General features: G+C 46.3%; 2 protein-coding genes across 3 annotated transcripts in view; one reads left to right on the top strand and one right to left on the bottom strand.

Moving 5' to 3' along the window:
* The first annotated feature begins 1649 nt into the window (after window positions 1–1649).
* On the top strand, window positions 1650–9282 carry LOC311312131 (transmembrane protein 79-like). The gene is made up of 6 exons (XM_084442002.1): window positions 1650–1750; window positions 2402–3000; window positions 3082–3355; window positions 4050–4244; window positions 5953–6175; window positions 7462–9282. Exons 2-6 carry the CDS (start codon window positions 2620–2622, stop codon window positions 7667–7669), a joined length of 1281 nt encoding a protein of 426 aa, XP_084298128.1. The 5' UTR covers window positions 1650–1750; window positions 2402–2619; the 3' UTR covers window positions 7670–9282.
* A 5963-nt stretch (window positions 9283–15245) lies between these two features.
* The window catches only part of cct3 (chaperonin containing TCP1, subunit 3 (gamma)), a 12110-nt gene continuing 11109 nt past the window's right edge, over window positions 15246–16246 (bottom strand). For both annotated transcript variants that reach the window (XM_084441848.1, XM_084441849.1), the window contains one exon: window positions 15246–15626. In XM_084441848.1, the coding sequence (XP_084297974.1) occupies window positions 15531–15626 (96 nt within the window). In that variant the 3' untranslated portion in view covers window positions 15246–15530. The remainder of the gene's footprint in view (window positions 15627–16246) is intronic.

The following is a 16246-nucleotide window of genomic DNA, read 5'->3' as shown; positions in this document are numbered from 1 at the left end:
GAGACTTGCACTCAGGACATCAGAATCCATTCATTGCCATGCAGTTTTTCAACATACTAAGAATTTGCTTTCGGTCGTGGTGCATAACATGGAGACAACATTGGACAGGGTGCAGGGACGAGACAGGACAGTGCTCTACACACGAATGTAGACTAAAGACCAAATGCTAGTGCAAAAAGGGCTAAGTTAGTGAGTATACAGAGTGTAATGTGTATGAGTGTGTGTGTAGGTAGCCTACTAACTGTGTGTGTAAGCTATAGCCTATTTGCGGAGTGATATGTGAGTGCGGTGCGTCCTACAATAGCACATTCAGGTGTGATGCGTTCATTGCCTAACACATGAATAGACAGGGTCAGTTTGCCAGTTTATTTGTCATATGTAGCCTACAGAGTATGGCTAAAAGTAATATATTATCATCGCACTCACGGTAAAACAAGTTCGTGCAATAGGCTATTGTCGCACAAAGGCTAGTCCGTTGGTGTAACGTTTAGAAATGTGCACATTGATCATCGCCATCTGACAAATGAGTGAGAAAACGGTCGATGGGTTTGAAACCTTCGCAATTAACTTTAATTAGAACCTCCAGTACCCTATCAAAGTTGGAAAGTGGTCGCACGTGTTTTTAAATTGAATTAGGCTATTAAAGAGAACATCAAATGATGATAGGTAGTCAAATACTCACCCAAATAAAACCACAAGAGTCGGAACAGCTTCGCAGTGGCTCTGAAGTCGTGTAACAAACGATGTCCACTCGTGTCTCTGCAGTTTCTGTAGCTGGGCGGATATGAAAACTATTACAGGCTACGAGTCTGTTGCCTCATTCTGTGCCTTCCTATACCTCATGATAATTAGAATCCAAATCCTTGTCCCCGTAACCCACCCTCCTTGTCCCCGTGGAGAGTTGGAGGACTGGTTCTGCAGCTCCTCGACCCTCTGTGCGCTTTTACGCCTGGCGTGTTTTAAGCCTGGCGTGTTTTGTTGTTTTTGCGTGGCGTGGCCTCACCAACACGTAGGAAGTTGCACACAGTCTACTGATCTCTCTCACACAGCAGGGGACAACTGGAGATAACGCAAACAGCCCTGAACATGGGCCTACAATAGCAGAAAAAACATGCAGGAAACGAGCCTCTCAACTGAATATCCATACGTCCAAAGTAGGCTAGACTATCCTGGAAGGTCTAGCAGACGCAGCTCCATCAAGGCAGAATAGAAGTAACGGTCACTATAATTTGACTGTTTCCGACTAGGCTGCTGTTTCTGTAGCCTGGTAACACACCCAAATGATTTGTAATTGGATGTTCAATTGCAATCATGACTAGATTAGGTCTATATCACCTGGCTCGGTATTCACTCAGTCCCGGTGGCCTATACAAGCATAATGATGCTCTTGCGCCCTCTAGTGGTGTCGCGACAAAATATTAAGTAGGTTTATCGTTGACCTGAATTAATTCAATAAACACTCGCATTTTGAAGGTGATAAATAGAACATGTATTTAAATGGTGAGACCATCCTGATCTTACACGCTTACATTCTGTTTCCCCCTATCTAGAAGTCGGTGTACTGTGTAGATAGGCTACGGTTCTCTACTCTCCCTTTAAGAACAGAACGTCCCCTTTAATCATTTACCTGGCCACACCTGACTCCCTCCCACCCCTTGGGACAAAGTTAACATAACAATACAAGTGGAAAAACTTATATCGGCAGGAGGTACACATTGAAAGCACAAGAACTCTTCACCACGGACTTTCAGTGAGTATCCTATGTCCTTTGAAATGATGTTTATTTGGATTTAAATAGACTGTGGGAATAAGGAAGACGCAGTCCGTGAATCCAACGTTTTGTAGAATGTAGGCCTGAAAAGCGTCCGTGTTAGGCTAGGGGCTGTGTCTATAGAAGGAGGCAAGTAGCCTATGGCAATACTTACATCTAACACACTTTGATCTCAACTATATTTTTGTATATGTAGCTCAAAAGTACATTCCGTTCTTTTAAATCACCCCGGAAGCCGTGCGCAAATGTGGCCTTCTGTGTCTCCAAACGGCCTCCCACACAAACCAGTATTGGAATGGAATGGGCGTGGGTTTCTGTCGCTTTGTCTCAGGGTTGCTTACCTTTACAAAAAAATGTACCTGGGTTGCCAGGTCATTTATCCACCTGAATGAGACCATTATGAGGAGAATGTCAGGAGAAGGCTGGAGGCGATCCTCTCGCTTGCGTCACGGAATGGGTAGGCCTCTTACGTTGCGCGTGGGCGTTTGGGGGCATTTATAGTTTGAAACAATGTTTAGCTGAGTTTTTTATTTATTTATGTATTTATTGTGAAGCACTCATGGACATTCTGTACTGTGAATGAAAGGAATGTGTTTTGTAAAGTATACTTTTCTCTTTTATGCTCCGCAGAAAAAAGACAAATAATTGGGGAGATAACATCTGAACAGAACACTGAATAATAGTCCAAACTACTGGAAATAATAATAATAATAAATATACGCTGATGGAAAGAGCAACCATATAATGTGACCGTTGATATACAAACAAACCGACGCAAAAGCTGCATAGACTTGACAAGAGTCGCTGACCATCAAGACAGAGGTGGGGAATATTGGACGACTAAACCGATGTCTGAGTTCCTACCGTCCAACCTGGAGCGACTCGGCGAGGGTCCGTCCAAAACCGCCGCCGAGCCTCAAACCCCGACATGGGCCTCCGAAGACAAGACCAAGCTGGAGGATACGGAGCCGGAGGGAGTGATGGAGGGAGGAGGAGAAGAAGAGGAGGAGGAGATGGTCAGCTCGGCTAGCCTGGAGCCCACCACCCTCCAGTGGCCGGGGGACAGAGACCTGGAGAAGGACAGGGGTCCCCCGCCGGCGGAGAAAGGGGAGGCGGGCGGAGGCGCCGGGAGGAGAGAGGAGGCGGAGGGAGAGAGGAGGAGCCTGCGTTCCGAGTGCCCCTCCCTCGGCGGGCGAGCGAGCCGGACTGAGAGCGAGAGGGAGCTGGGGGCGGGGGGGAGGGGGCGGGCGGCGGCGGAGGGGTGGAGGGAGACGGAGGGAGGGGGGGAGGAGGAGGAGGAGACGGGGCTGAGGAAGAGGGAGAGGAAGAAGGGTCAGACCGACATTGAGGTGGAGGAGGAGGAGGAGGCGGAGGAAGAGGGGGTCAACTCTTTGCCGCCGAAGGCCGCGCAGGTCTTCAACCCGGCCGTGACCATCCTGCGCTCCTCCTGTGTCCCGGCGTCCCCCGGGGAGAGTGAGGCATTCTGGGATGCGGGGACAGAGAAGAGCCCCTTCCTGGGTCCCCATGGAACGCCGCCTGACGGCTACTACCAGGACTGGGCCGTCGAGGGAGGCTCCCCAAAATGTAAGGAGCGCTCAAGGGCTTCCCCGGGCGGGATTCGAACCCATGTTCGTCCCGCTCGCGAGGGGGACACGCTGACAGTTGCGCCAATAGAGACATGCCCCTTGGAGGGACTGTCGGCGCTCCTTTGAGGAGTGAGTTTAACCAACCACTCACTACCTGGGACTCACAAGGACACCTCATCACTCGGTTACACTCACAACCCCATCACAGTTGTCTTTGAGGCTATATTACCACCTAGTACACTGACTTAGTACACTGACTTAGTACACTGACTTAGTACACTCATCCATCACACTCCCAAAGTCAAACTCTCCTTATTCCTCTTGACTTTGTCAACGTTTCCTACTCCAGCTCTGTTACGCTATTCAAACACGTTCATAGATGTCTTAATGCATCTTTTCTCCCTCATCTTTGGGCTGTAGTCCCTGATCCGTGAGTGGAGGCGATGTTTCCTTAGAGCTGATCACACAAACCTATTACAGACTATTACAGTTACACATGCTCAGGATGAATTGGTTAGAATGAATATACAGGTTGCACTTGTAAATGAGCCCCTGGGTCTAAATGTGATTTTACCTGTTCAAATAAAGGCTTAATAATAATAATAAAAAGAAGAAAATAATAATAATTATTATTATTATTATTATTATTATTATTATTATTGACCTGACCTCCCTTCTGCTGTCCTCTCCAGGTGGGTGTGACTGTGTGAAGAGGGACGCCCTGAAGGTGGGGGTGTCGGTGTTCACGGCGGCCCTGATCTTCCCCCTGCTGGTGTGGGGGGGCTACGTGTTCCTGCCCTTCGACGCCCCCCTGCTGGACAGCGCCCCCCTCAGGCTGGTGTACACGCTGCGCTGCTCCGTGTTCGCCGCCGTGCCCGTCGTACTGGGTGAGCGTGAGCGCCTCTCCTCATCGCTCTTCCTACGTTTCTCTCTCAAAAAAAATTATTGTCTGCTCCTTTTCAGACCGGAGATCTCCTTCCCTCTTCTGGTCTTCAAACATTCTCTTTCACTGCTACATGGATGGGTGGATGGATGGATGGAGGGAGGGAGGGAGGGAGGGAGGGAGGGAGGGAGGGAATGAGGGAGGGAGGGATGGATGGATGGATAGATAGATAGATGGATGTGCTTTTGATCCCTTAAGATAGATAGATAGATAGATGGATAGATAGATAGAGATGCTTTTGATCACTTAAGATAGATAGATCAATATAGAAAGAAGCCTTTATTTAGACAGAGAAGAACATACTAGATTGATAGGGACCTTTATTTAGACAGAGAAGAACATACTAGATAGATAGGGACCTTTATTTAGACAGAGAAGAACATACTAGATAAATAGGAACCTTTATTTAGACAGAAGAACATACTAGATAGATAGGGACCTTTATTTAGACACAGAAGAACATACTAGATAGATAGGGACCTTTATTTAGACAGAAGAACATACTAGATAGATAGGGACTTTTATTAAGACAGAGAAGAACATACTAGATTGATAGGGACCTTTATTTAGACAGAAGAACATACTAGATAGATAGGGACCTTTATTTAGACAGAGAAGAACATACTAGATAAATAGGAACCTTTATTTAGACAGAAGAACATACTAGATAGATAGGGACCTTTATTTAGACAGAGAAGAACATACTAGATAGATAGGGACCTTTATTTAGACAGAGAAGAACATACTAGATAGATAGAAGCCTTTATTTAGACAGAAGAACATACTAGATAGAAAGAAGCATTTATTTAGACAGAGAAGAACATACTAGATAGATAGGGACCTTTATTTAGACAGAGAAGAACATACTAGATAGATAGGAACCTTTATTTAGACACAGAAGAACATACTAGATAGATAGGGACCTTTATTTAGACAGAAGAACATACTAGATAGATAGAAGTCTTTATTCACACAGGGAACAACATATTGAGACCAGGTCTCTTTTACAGATGTGTCCTGCTTACAAACAACATGTACAGTCATTCAGTAGCAGAGTGCAGAAAAATACAAGAACAGTGACAGCATGCAGACTACAATGACAGGGTACGAACTCACAATGACAACAATGACAGTGTACGAACTCACAATGACAACAATGACAGGGTACGAACTCACAATGACAGTGTACAAACTCAAAATGACAACAATGACAGTGTACGAAGTCACAATCAACGATTCCATTAATACAGTAGCGGAGTATGAGAAATACAAAGTAGCAGGGTAGATGTGAGTAGGTCACAAGTAAAACAAGTAACAAGTGAAAGCAAAACGGTTTGAGAGCAGCAGAGCAGAAACGAGCCTGATATCGTCCTCATCAAAACTCATTGCTTCAAGAAGTACTACAACAATCCTCCCTCCTAAGCACTTATTATATTGCACTGTACTTTAGATTGCTATTCTTGCACTTTGCCTTCAGAACTAGATTATGCTCTTAGTCAATTGTTTTAGAAAGAAGTTCTGGTGAGTAGTAGTACATTGGCTTTTCCTACGTTAAATGCAATTATTGTTAGTCGCTTTGGATGAAAGCGTCTGCTAAATGACTGTAATGTAATGTCCTAACCCTGCTGCCCCCCTCTGCCCCCCCCCCCCAGGTTGGCTGGTTCTGGGGGCATGTCGTCTGCGTCTGGGCGCCGTGAAGCCGCAGTGCGAGGGAGAGGCGGAGCCCCGGGAGGTGGGCGTGCACCGGCGCTACGTGGACGACTCCGTCTCCCTCTTCCTGCTCTACTTCCTGCAGCTGGCCGTCATGGCGCCCTACCTCAGCCAGAACCAGCTCAAACTGGTGCCCCTGCTCACCATCGTCTTCGCCTTCGGCAGGTAAAGAGGCGTCGCCGGGGCCCTGGGGCGGCCGTAGCTCGGGGGGGGAGAGCGGGTCGTCCAATGATCGCGGGGTCGGCGGTTCGAATCCCGCCTTCCTCCTGTCCACATGTCAAAGTGTCCTTGAGCAAGACACCTAACCCCAAATTGCTCCCAATGAGCAGGTTAGAACCTTGCATGGCAGCTACCGCCATTGGTGTGTGAATGTGTGTGTGAATGAGAGGCCATTGTAAAGAACTTTGGATAAAAGCGTTCATGAGTACGAAATGTAAATACCAGTCTCTCTCTCTGACACCCGTCTCTCTCTCTCTCTCTGTGACACCCGTCTGTCTCTCTGTGACACCCATCTGTCTCTCTCTGACACCCATCTGTCTCTCTGTGACACCCGTCTCTCTCTCTCTCTCTCTCTCTCTCTGTGACACCCATCTCTCTCTCTCTCTCTCTCTCTCTGTGACACCCATCCGTCTCTCTGTGACACCCGTCTGTCTCTCTGTGACACCCGTCTGTCTCTCTGTGACACCCATCTGTCTCTCTGTGACACCCATCTCTCTCTCTCTCTCTCTCTCTCTGTGACACCCATCTGTCTCTCTGTGACACCCGTCTCTCTCTCTCTCTCTCTCTCTCTCTCTGTGACACCCGTCTCTCTCTCTCTCTCTCTCTCTCTCTCTCTCTCTCTCTCTCTCTCTCTCTCTCTCTGTGACACCCGTCTCTCTCTCTCTCTCTCTCTCTCTCTCTCTGTGACACCCGTCTGTCTCTCTGTGACACCCATCTGTCTCTCTGTGACACCCGTCTCTCTCTCTCTCTGTGATACCCGTCTCTCTCTCTCTCTATGACACCTGTTTGTCTCTGTGACCCCTGTCTCTCTCTGTGACCCCTGTCTCTCTGTGACCCCTGTCTCTCTGTGACCCCTGTCTCTCTGTGACCCCTGTCTCTCTGTGACACCCGTCTGTCTCTGTGACACCCGTCTCTCTCTGTGACCCCTGTCACTCTCTGTGACCCCTGTCACTCTCTGTGACCCCTGTCTATCTCTGTGACCCCTGTCTATCTCTGTGACCCCTGTCTATCTCTGTGACACCCATCTGTCTCTGTGCCACCTGTCTGTCTCTGTGCCACCTGTCTATCTTTGACACCTGTCTGTCTCTCTGACACCCGTCTGTCTCTGTGCCACCTGTCTGTCTCTGTGCCACCTGTCTGTCCCTCTGCCACCTGTCTGTGTCTCTGAGGCCCGTCTGTCCCTCTGCCACCTGTCTGTGTCTCTGATGCCCGTCTGTCCCTGTGCCCTGCAGGCTGGTGTACTGGGTGGCAGCAGCGCTGGGCAGCAGCATCCGAGGCTTCGGCTTCGGCTTGTCCTTCCTGCCCACCCTGGCCATGCTGGGGGCCAACCTGTTCTTCATCTTCTCCATGGACGCAGGGGGGACCATCTTCGCCCTGGACGCCGGAGCCCACCCACACGAGGACCAGCCCCCAGCCACGCGCCAGAGATTCTGGGGATAGGGCTGATGGATGGGTGGATAGATGGATGGATGGATGGATGGAAGGGACTGGATAGATGGATGGGTGGAATGGGAGGGAGGGAGGAAGGAAGGAAGGAATGAAGGAATGAAGGAATGAAGGAATGAATGAGAGAAAAGGTGGGGAGAATTTAAATGGATTGAGTAGAATGAACATGCTTTGTGGAAAGCGGATGGGAAGGACCAGCCTGGCTCTAAACCTACTGTCATGTTACGTCCTCTAATCTCACCACCTGTTTGCATTGATCTACACTGAATACTCAAATGCCACATTCATGGATCCTTGAAATGGATTACTTGTCTAGCTATTCTACTTCTGTCTGCAGCATTACGAGTAAATGAAATAGACACATGTAATGAGTGAGCAACACAAGTCAGGTGTATAATTGTAGTTGTTTTGCTAGACTGGAATTAAGTAGCACTGATGCAGAATAGGCTTGAACACGGGCTGTTTAACGAGACTTTAGATCATCTGTTTATCTGTGGGTTAAATACTTCAAACTTATCGGAAACGGGAAGTCCCAGTGTAATAAGTCAGTAAACTGAACTAAATCACTCCTCAAGAGGTCAATCTGTTAGTAGTTAACACATGTTAGCATCCATGAGGCAAAAGGATGTTTAGTAACCGAGCATGAAATCATGTTGTAATGTCACTCGTCTCCATGCAAGAGAACAGATCTTGGTTTCACTCAAAATTGGGGAAGTTTCACCAACATCTAAGCCTGTTTTCTACTGAGAAATCTGGAAGCTTCCTCCAATGTGTTGTTTTGAAGAGTATTTCTATACATATGTTATAATGCATAATTTCATCCACGGTGTCATATTCAGATTATTTTCTTGAATTGTATCGTTTTATAATTGGTTAGTAGTTACTAGTTACTAGTTAGTAGTAGGACTTTAGTAAACATCTACACCCACAGGTCACAGAAACCTCTAGTATGGCCAGCTAATGTTGATATAGGCCTGAGCAGATGTACAGTAGGACTGTAGATTTTATAAAGCGATATTAAGAGCCTATTAGACAGTTGAAACACATGAAAGATGAGAATCACATCTCAACTTTCTGAGAGGAAAGTGCCGGCACCTGTGGGTTACACTGACTACACGTCTTTAATGAATAAGAAGGTTCTGGGTGCTTGGTCCGGTTCTGGGTGCTTGGTCCGGTTCTGGGTGCTTGGTCCGGTTCTGGGTGCTTGGTCCGGTTCTGGGTGCTTGGTCCGGTTTAAAAACCCAGTCCCCAACCTGCTGTGTCTTTGCTTCAATAGACAAACGCTTTCACATTCTTCCAGTTTCTGGACGGGTTGAGCATCGTCTACAATACACCCATGTGAGATACAACAGTCGACCAAGGGCTTACTAACTAACCAGGATTCCTGGGATAAGTCATGTATTTATTAGAAGCTACTTTTAAAAATGAATTTAATTTATGCGACCTCTAGGTTCTGGCTCATGATCTATAGGATGTCTCTGCAAATTCATTCTGCAGATTTTAGTGGTATCAACGTTTAGATATAGGTTACATGTCTGACAGTTTATAAACTCATTTTTTCCTCTTAAATTTTATATTTTTGTAATTCTCAAACTCTTAAACATTAAAGAATCTACAACCTGAAACAACATTGGTGTTCATTTCATTCATTCAAAATGTGATTTGATGCGATTTTTAATTTAGAATGGCAGACTTGACTCAGCCCTCAGCATAAACCATAAATGGGTTTTATTAGGCTGTGCCAAACGAAAACGCGCAGTGTTTCACACTCGGAGTGAAAGGCGGGGTGATCTGGCTCAGTGGTATAATCCCCTGTGACTGGAACTGGAGTAACTAGTTCTTATTTCTGTCGGAGGGCAGAAAGAGCCTCTACCTGAAGTGCGCGTCAGCGGCACAGGGGAGAGTTGGACAGGCGGGCAGGCGGGCTGGAGGAGATGAGTCTGTCTGAGTCTGTCTGTCTCCGTCGGGGCCACGGAAACAATTAGGAAACGGCACGGAAGTCTGTAGGTTACCGGAACTCCCAACGATACCTTCTCCACAAACTGAAGCTGTTACAGAAGAAACAATCAAATACTATCATGGCAACCATCCCGGCTAGGAGAAAGGGAGCGTGTTTTCTCCGGATCAGAGAGAATTGTCCGTTCCGAAAATTAAGGAAAAACAGACGTTATGGTAAGATTGGCCTAGGCTACAACATTGACCTTGTTTAATCTTTTTTTATTTTATTTATTTTGTTACAATTTAGCATGGAGTTAAAGTCGAAGTTAGGAGGGTTTTCCCAATGAGATGTGAAAACCAACGAGGTTATTTAGTGACGAGTCTCCAGCCTGTTAAACGGCGGCCCCCAGGCGAGTTGTTGGGAAACCGTGGAAGCAGCGGTGTCGTGGTGACTAAAAGAGTGGGGTAATAATATTATAAGAGTGGGGTAATAATATTATAAGAGTGGGGTAATAATATTATAAGAGTGGGGTAATAATATTATAAGAGTGGGGTAATAGAGCAGTAACCGGTTATATTATAAGAGTGGGGTAATAGAGCAGTAACCCTCAATATTATAAGAGTGGGGTAATAGAGCAGTAACCCTCAATATTATAAGAGTGGGGTAATAGATCAGTAACCGGTTATATTATAAGAGTGGGGTAATAGAGCAGTAACCCTCAATATTATAAGAGTGGGGTAATAGAGCAGTAACCCTCAATATTATAAGAGTGGGGTAATAGAGCAGTAACCGGCAATATTATAAGAGTGGGGTAATAGAGCAGTAACCCTCAATATTATAAGAGTGGGGTAATAGAGCAGTAACCCTCAATATTATAAGAGTGGGGTAATAGAGCAGTAACCCTCAATATTATAAGAGTGGGGTAATAGAGCAGTAACCCTCAATATTATAAGAGTGGGGTAATAGAGCAGTAACCCTCAATATTATAAGAGTGGGGTAATAGTCCAGTAACCCTCAATATTATAAGAGTGGGGTAATAGAGCAGTAACCCTCAATATTATAAGAGTGGGGTAATAGTCCAGTAACCCTCAATATTATGACATTCGGACAAAATCCGTTTTTAGCCTGCATCATTGGTGAATAAGAAGTGGGTATAGGACCTACTGTTTGCCTGTAAGAAGTGGGTAGCACTGTAGGACCTGTTTGTCTGTGGATAAAGAACTGGGCACCATACGGGTGGGTAACAGTCTTGGATCAGCACCAGCTCAAAGGCTTCATGGTGGAGCCCAATTCACTGGATCTTATTCACTCGTTTTGAGTGTCTATAAATTATCAAGTTATCACCCAGCCTATTTAAAATGCGCCTGTATTAAACACACAGGCTACAAACTGTTTGCCTAATTTATGAGAAATATTTCTCTATCCCATTGTGTGTGTGTGTGTGTGTGTGTGTGTGTGTGTGTGTGTGTGTGTGTGTGTGTGTGTGTGTGTGTGTGTGTGTGCGCGCGTGCGTGCGACCTTTAGCCATAGGCTCTAGGCAGACTGCATTAAAAAAAAATATCCCCTGTGACCTTTGCAAACAAAGAGAACCCGGAAATGCGTGTAGCCTCGTTGCTACAGGTGTCACCGCGGAGGCTCGATGCATTCTTTGGTGACGGCTTTGAGGAAGTTCACCGCTGAAGGTCGACCGTTCCCTACTTCTCTAAAGCCGGTTTTTGTGGTTGGCCTACTCGTCTTTCAGGACTAGCAGAGCAGACAATGACAATCATTTTTTCCATAAAGTCCCGGCACCAGGACGCCTAATAATCCCTGTAGCCATCAGCACTTCTTGGCCTACTTCAAGGAAGAAATGTTTACTGTTTTCCAGCATCAGTTCCACGATAGGCTACAAGAAATTGTAGTTCCAATAGACCATTTAAGGTTAAAGTCCCAATGATTGTCACACACCTGAGTGTGTGGAATTAGTTCTCCACATTTGACCCATCCCCTGGGGGAGCGGTGAGCAGCAGCAGCGGGAATCATTTGGTGATCTAACCCCCCCAATTCCAACCCTGATTGCCAAGCAGGGAGGCAATGGGGACCATTTTTATAGTCTTTGGTATGACTCGGCCGGGGATCGAACTCACGACCTCCCAGTCTCAGGGCGGACACTCTAACCACAAGGCCACTGAGCTCAACTGGCCCATTGAATATTCATGTTCAAAACAGGAAGTTTATTTGCATCAGTTTCCCTAGTGACAGAATTGAAATGGTCTAAAGGAACACATTATTTCTTGTCACTGGGCCATCTTATCCACGCTGATCGAACACTAGATAGACGGAACAGGAAGGTGCTGTGAGATAACCACGACATCCTGGTCCTATCAGTTTCTTTCTAACGAAGCTAGTTTAGTTTCTTTTTTCTTTGCAAACGCAGGATAAAAGATGGCAGAAGAGGACTTTCCTTCGAGTATTTCGACATGGACCGGTATTCTAATGTCTGTCTACTTGACACATCCCTTCAACAGACGTGACGACGGCGTCTTCGGCCGGCGCCGGGGTGCGCTGGAGCGAATTCAGCGAGCACCCCATCTCTACCAACGACGGACCGATGAGCCACGCCAACGCAGAGTCCCTCCCACCTGTTCCCAGCTATCAGCTGCTCTGCCATCACCACCAATCGCAGGGTCCTGTTGGTAAGTGTAAGCCCCCCCCCCCCCCACACCCCCCACCGGAATTGGGTAAATACAATAGGGTTTGGGGAAATGTAGTCTCAGACACGACCATCTTGTTTCTACACAGGTGTATCTATTTGTCTGATTGGCTCTACTGCGTAGAATCCTATGCAATCAGATGAATAGATACACCTGTGTAGAAACAAGATGGTCGTGTCTGAGACTACATTTTCCCAAACCCTGGGCTGCGTTCTGAATTGCATACTTCTACTTCTTACTACCAGTACCTACTACAGCTGCCCTTAGAAAGTATGTACTTTGCAAGCAGTAGGCATCCAATTGGGACATACTACCTTGTCATAACATTGCGCCTTGAAATTTGCCCACATCTGTCGCTGTCCATAACGCGACATTCGTCTTCAGCTGTCACGACCATGGACTCGCACATGTGACGCACATTTCCGCTGCGCACAGGATTGTGGGTCAGAATAGCCAGAAAAGCCTGCTGGCTTGCATACTGCAAAATATGACCGGATGTAGTGGGACATCCTGGTATTTTTGCCATACTGCATGTGGCATACTATGTATTGGGACATACTACATCCTGTTTTGGCATACTATATAGTAGGGTAGTATGCGATTCGGAACACAGCCCTATACATGGGATTACAAGATGGCAGCCTTAGACACAGTAAAGCAGGATGAAAGCATGATTCACTCTGAACGTTTCATTTCACCCTCATCCGCGCTCTTCTTCTTTGTCGGTGTCCGCCGGGAGCAGCCATGGACCTGGAGGAGGTCCGCGCCCCCTCGCCCACCATGGCCCTCCTGAGCGCCCGCCCACCCGGCCACGCCCCCGACCTCCAGCCCCCCCCCACCCACCACCACCGCTGCGCATCGGGACCCCCCACCGACATGGGCAAGTCTTCCATCACTTCATCTCTCTCTCACACACACACACACACACACATGCCGTGGTGCACCTCCACACACACACACACACACCGTAGTGCACCTCCACACACACACACACACACACACACACACCGTAGTGCACCTCCACACACACACACCCTAACCCAAACCACAAAACATTGATATCATCATCTTCTTCTTAAAATAATGGCCTACATCAGTTTTTCAAAAAACACAAAAAATAAAATGTCCTAAGTCCACATAGAGGCATAGGTTGACAGGCCATTATACTACCGGGGTAGAAACAGTGTGATCTTTTCAATTGAGGATGTAGTCAATTTAACCAGAGGTGACCAGCATCATGAAGAGATCACTTAGGCAAAAAATATCGTTTTCTTAAAAAAAAAGACTTGGGCCATTATTTGAAGGCGGCGACGATATGTGGATGTACTCTGGGAGATCCAGAAAGGCTCAAGACGCGTGATTGGCAGATGAGGGCAGATGTGGTGACAGTGAGTAGGGCTGTAACGATTATTACATAATCGTCAAACCGCGATTATTTTTTCTGACCGCGGTTATGAAAAAAATGTTGAAAAAAACATTTTTTAAATATTTTTTTAAAACATTTTTAAATAAAATAAAAATCTGTTGCAGAGTTAATATGGTAGCAACCCTAGTTCGATGGGATTCTTCAGCTTGTTGGTACTTGTCCTATATGTTCATAGCAAATCATGACAAGAGACACTGTATTAAAGAAGTAAAGGAGCACTGATGCATTGTCCACTTCATGTGCTATTTGTATACTCCAAATTTTATTTAATAGCCACCCCCCGCGTCAACAACTCTGACAGTTATTGTAATAATCGCAATTATTTTTCTGACAATTAATCGTTAAGCAAAATTCATAATGGTTCCAGCCCTAACAGTGAGGTGTTGTTGTCTACAGAGATGGACAGCGGTGTGGACCCCGAGACCGGAGAGAGAGCCCAGAGATGACCCCGCCCAACCGCCTTCATTTAACTGGACCAGGAAGGGCATTCTCTTCCAAGAGATGGGAGACAAGTCCATGTTGTTTGGCGCTTGCTGTGGACCCGTGACGTCACTCCTCTGGGCAGTCGGCCTCCGTTGCGTTCGCAGGCGTTCGCTCTCCTGAAACGTCGACTGGAGGGAGGGAGTGTAAATACGACGAGTGGACTGGAACTTGGTTTGTGTACAAAAGCGTGCTGCAATGTGCTCGTCTTTGAGAAAGTCACTGTGGAAGAAAGTGTGGATAGCGAGTTGCTAAAGGGTGCTTTGATACTTTTGGGGTGTCTTGCAGTGTTGTGATCTAGTCTCACATCGCCCCCACCTTTCTCCACACTTCCATTTCACTGTTCCGTCGCTGGAGAAAGGTCTGGCTTCACCCCATTATCATTCTGGGATGAGGGGGGGGCTGTATTTCTTTAAACCAATCACAATCGTCTTGGGCGGTGCTGAACTTGCAAAATAGTGTCGTGGGATTGAATCTGATTGGCGCCGCCGGAATTGAGCAGCGTCAGCCAATGAGACTCAAACACCTCCATCATTTGAGCCAGAATACCCGTCATCTAGACCTTAGGGTTGATGGGGGTGTATTGGTCGTTAAGTCACCTCTTCCCTTTCACGCCCGTTAAGAAAGCGTTTTGAGACCGTTCCAGTCCACCTGCTCACTGGTCATCTCAGGTCTGTCAGGATCCCGTTTCCTGTTCTCAGGACTAAGCTGCCTCTGGTTTGATCACGTGTGTGTGTGTGTGTGTGTGTGTGCAAACTTGGGATTTTTGTTTCAACTATACTTTTGCTATTTTATGACTATGAAAACAGTTCAAGTTGTATTATTAAAAAGTGGTTGTTATTTCCCTTTATAAACTACATTCATGGTGCAAATCACAAGATATTCTTTATTAACTTTGTGTTTTTTTTGTTTCAATGTGTGGTTGAATGTTTGTTCATCTGTAGTTGAATGCTGACTTCATCACAAGTGTTTGAAGATATGTAATTGTCCATTTCAAAGGCATCTTTTAAATGCAACACGCACACACCAATCTGGTAGCATGGGATTTATTGTACATTCATTCATAGCCAATCAAAAGAAGTAACAACAGCTGTAAACAGATACAGAGTGGAATGAAGCTTTAGGATTGGACACAGAAACACCAGACCAGTGCTGCTAGTTCGGCCACTGCAGTGGGCAGCTCAGGAGATACCAGACCAGTGCTGCTAGTTCGGCTGCTAGTTCGGCCGCTGCAGTGGGCAGCTCAGGTGATACCAGCAGGCTGGCACAATGTACCCCACTGGTCTCAGATGAGCCCCCTGACCTCTGACCCCTGACCTACTCGGCCCCCTGTCCTCCCCCCCCCTGCTCGTCTCCCTTCTTCTTCTTGTGTCCTGAGACGATGTCATCGATGCGCAGCAGCAAGATGGCCGTCTGAAGGGGCGAGACAAAAACAACAACAAAGTTAGAACGCACGCATCGGTGTAAACAAAGTGACCACGGCCGCGGTATACAAGGGTGAGCGCCAACCATCCGACATGGGTTGCGACCGCTGGCGTTATCCACGGGGGCGGGGTTATCACCAGCACCGGAGACTGGATGTCTGTGATCACTTCTTCATTTACAACAACAAATACACACTAGTGCTGTCAAAAGTGCCATGAAACTGAGTTCGAATATATTCTAATTCATTTAGTAGAGTTCGAACGATATTCAAATTTATATGCTTTTTTTTTTTTTTTTTTTTAAAGAAGATTTTTCATGAATATAATAGCCTAATAACCCTTGACTGTAATATTGTACTGTGAACACTACCCCTCACTGAGGTGTTAACTTTCATCTTTCGATAAGGTGCTGGGTTATTGGATTATTGCCCATAAATAAATTGTAGCCTATAAATGTTTAGCCTACTTATTCAATAACCTACAAGTGTATTAATATTACAATATTCAAACTCTCAAATTTAGGTTCTAACTTCTTTTTAAAAACAATATTCTAATTTTTTTCAAACTTTGAATTTTTTTTGACAGCCGGAAGAATAGATTCCGATTCAC

This window comes from Borostomias antarcticus, assembly GCF_949987555.1.
Source record: "Borostomias antarcticus genome assembly, chromosome: 8".
In the NCBI taxonomy this organism is placed as follows: domain Eukaryota; kingdom Metazoa; phylum Chordata; class Actinopteri; order Stomiiformes; family Stomiidae; genus Borostomias; species Borostomias antarcticus.
Note: the sequence above shows the minus strand (reverse complement) of the source record. Positions and strands in the feature narration are given on the sequence as shown.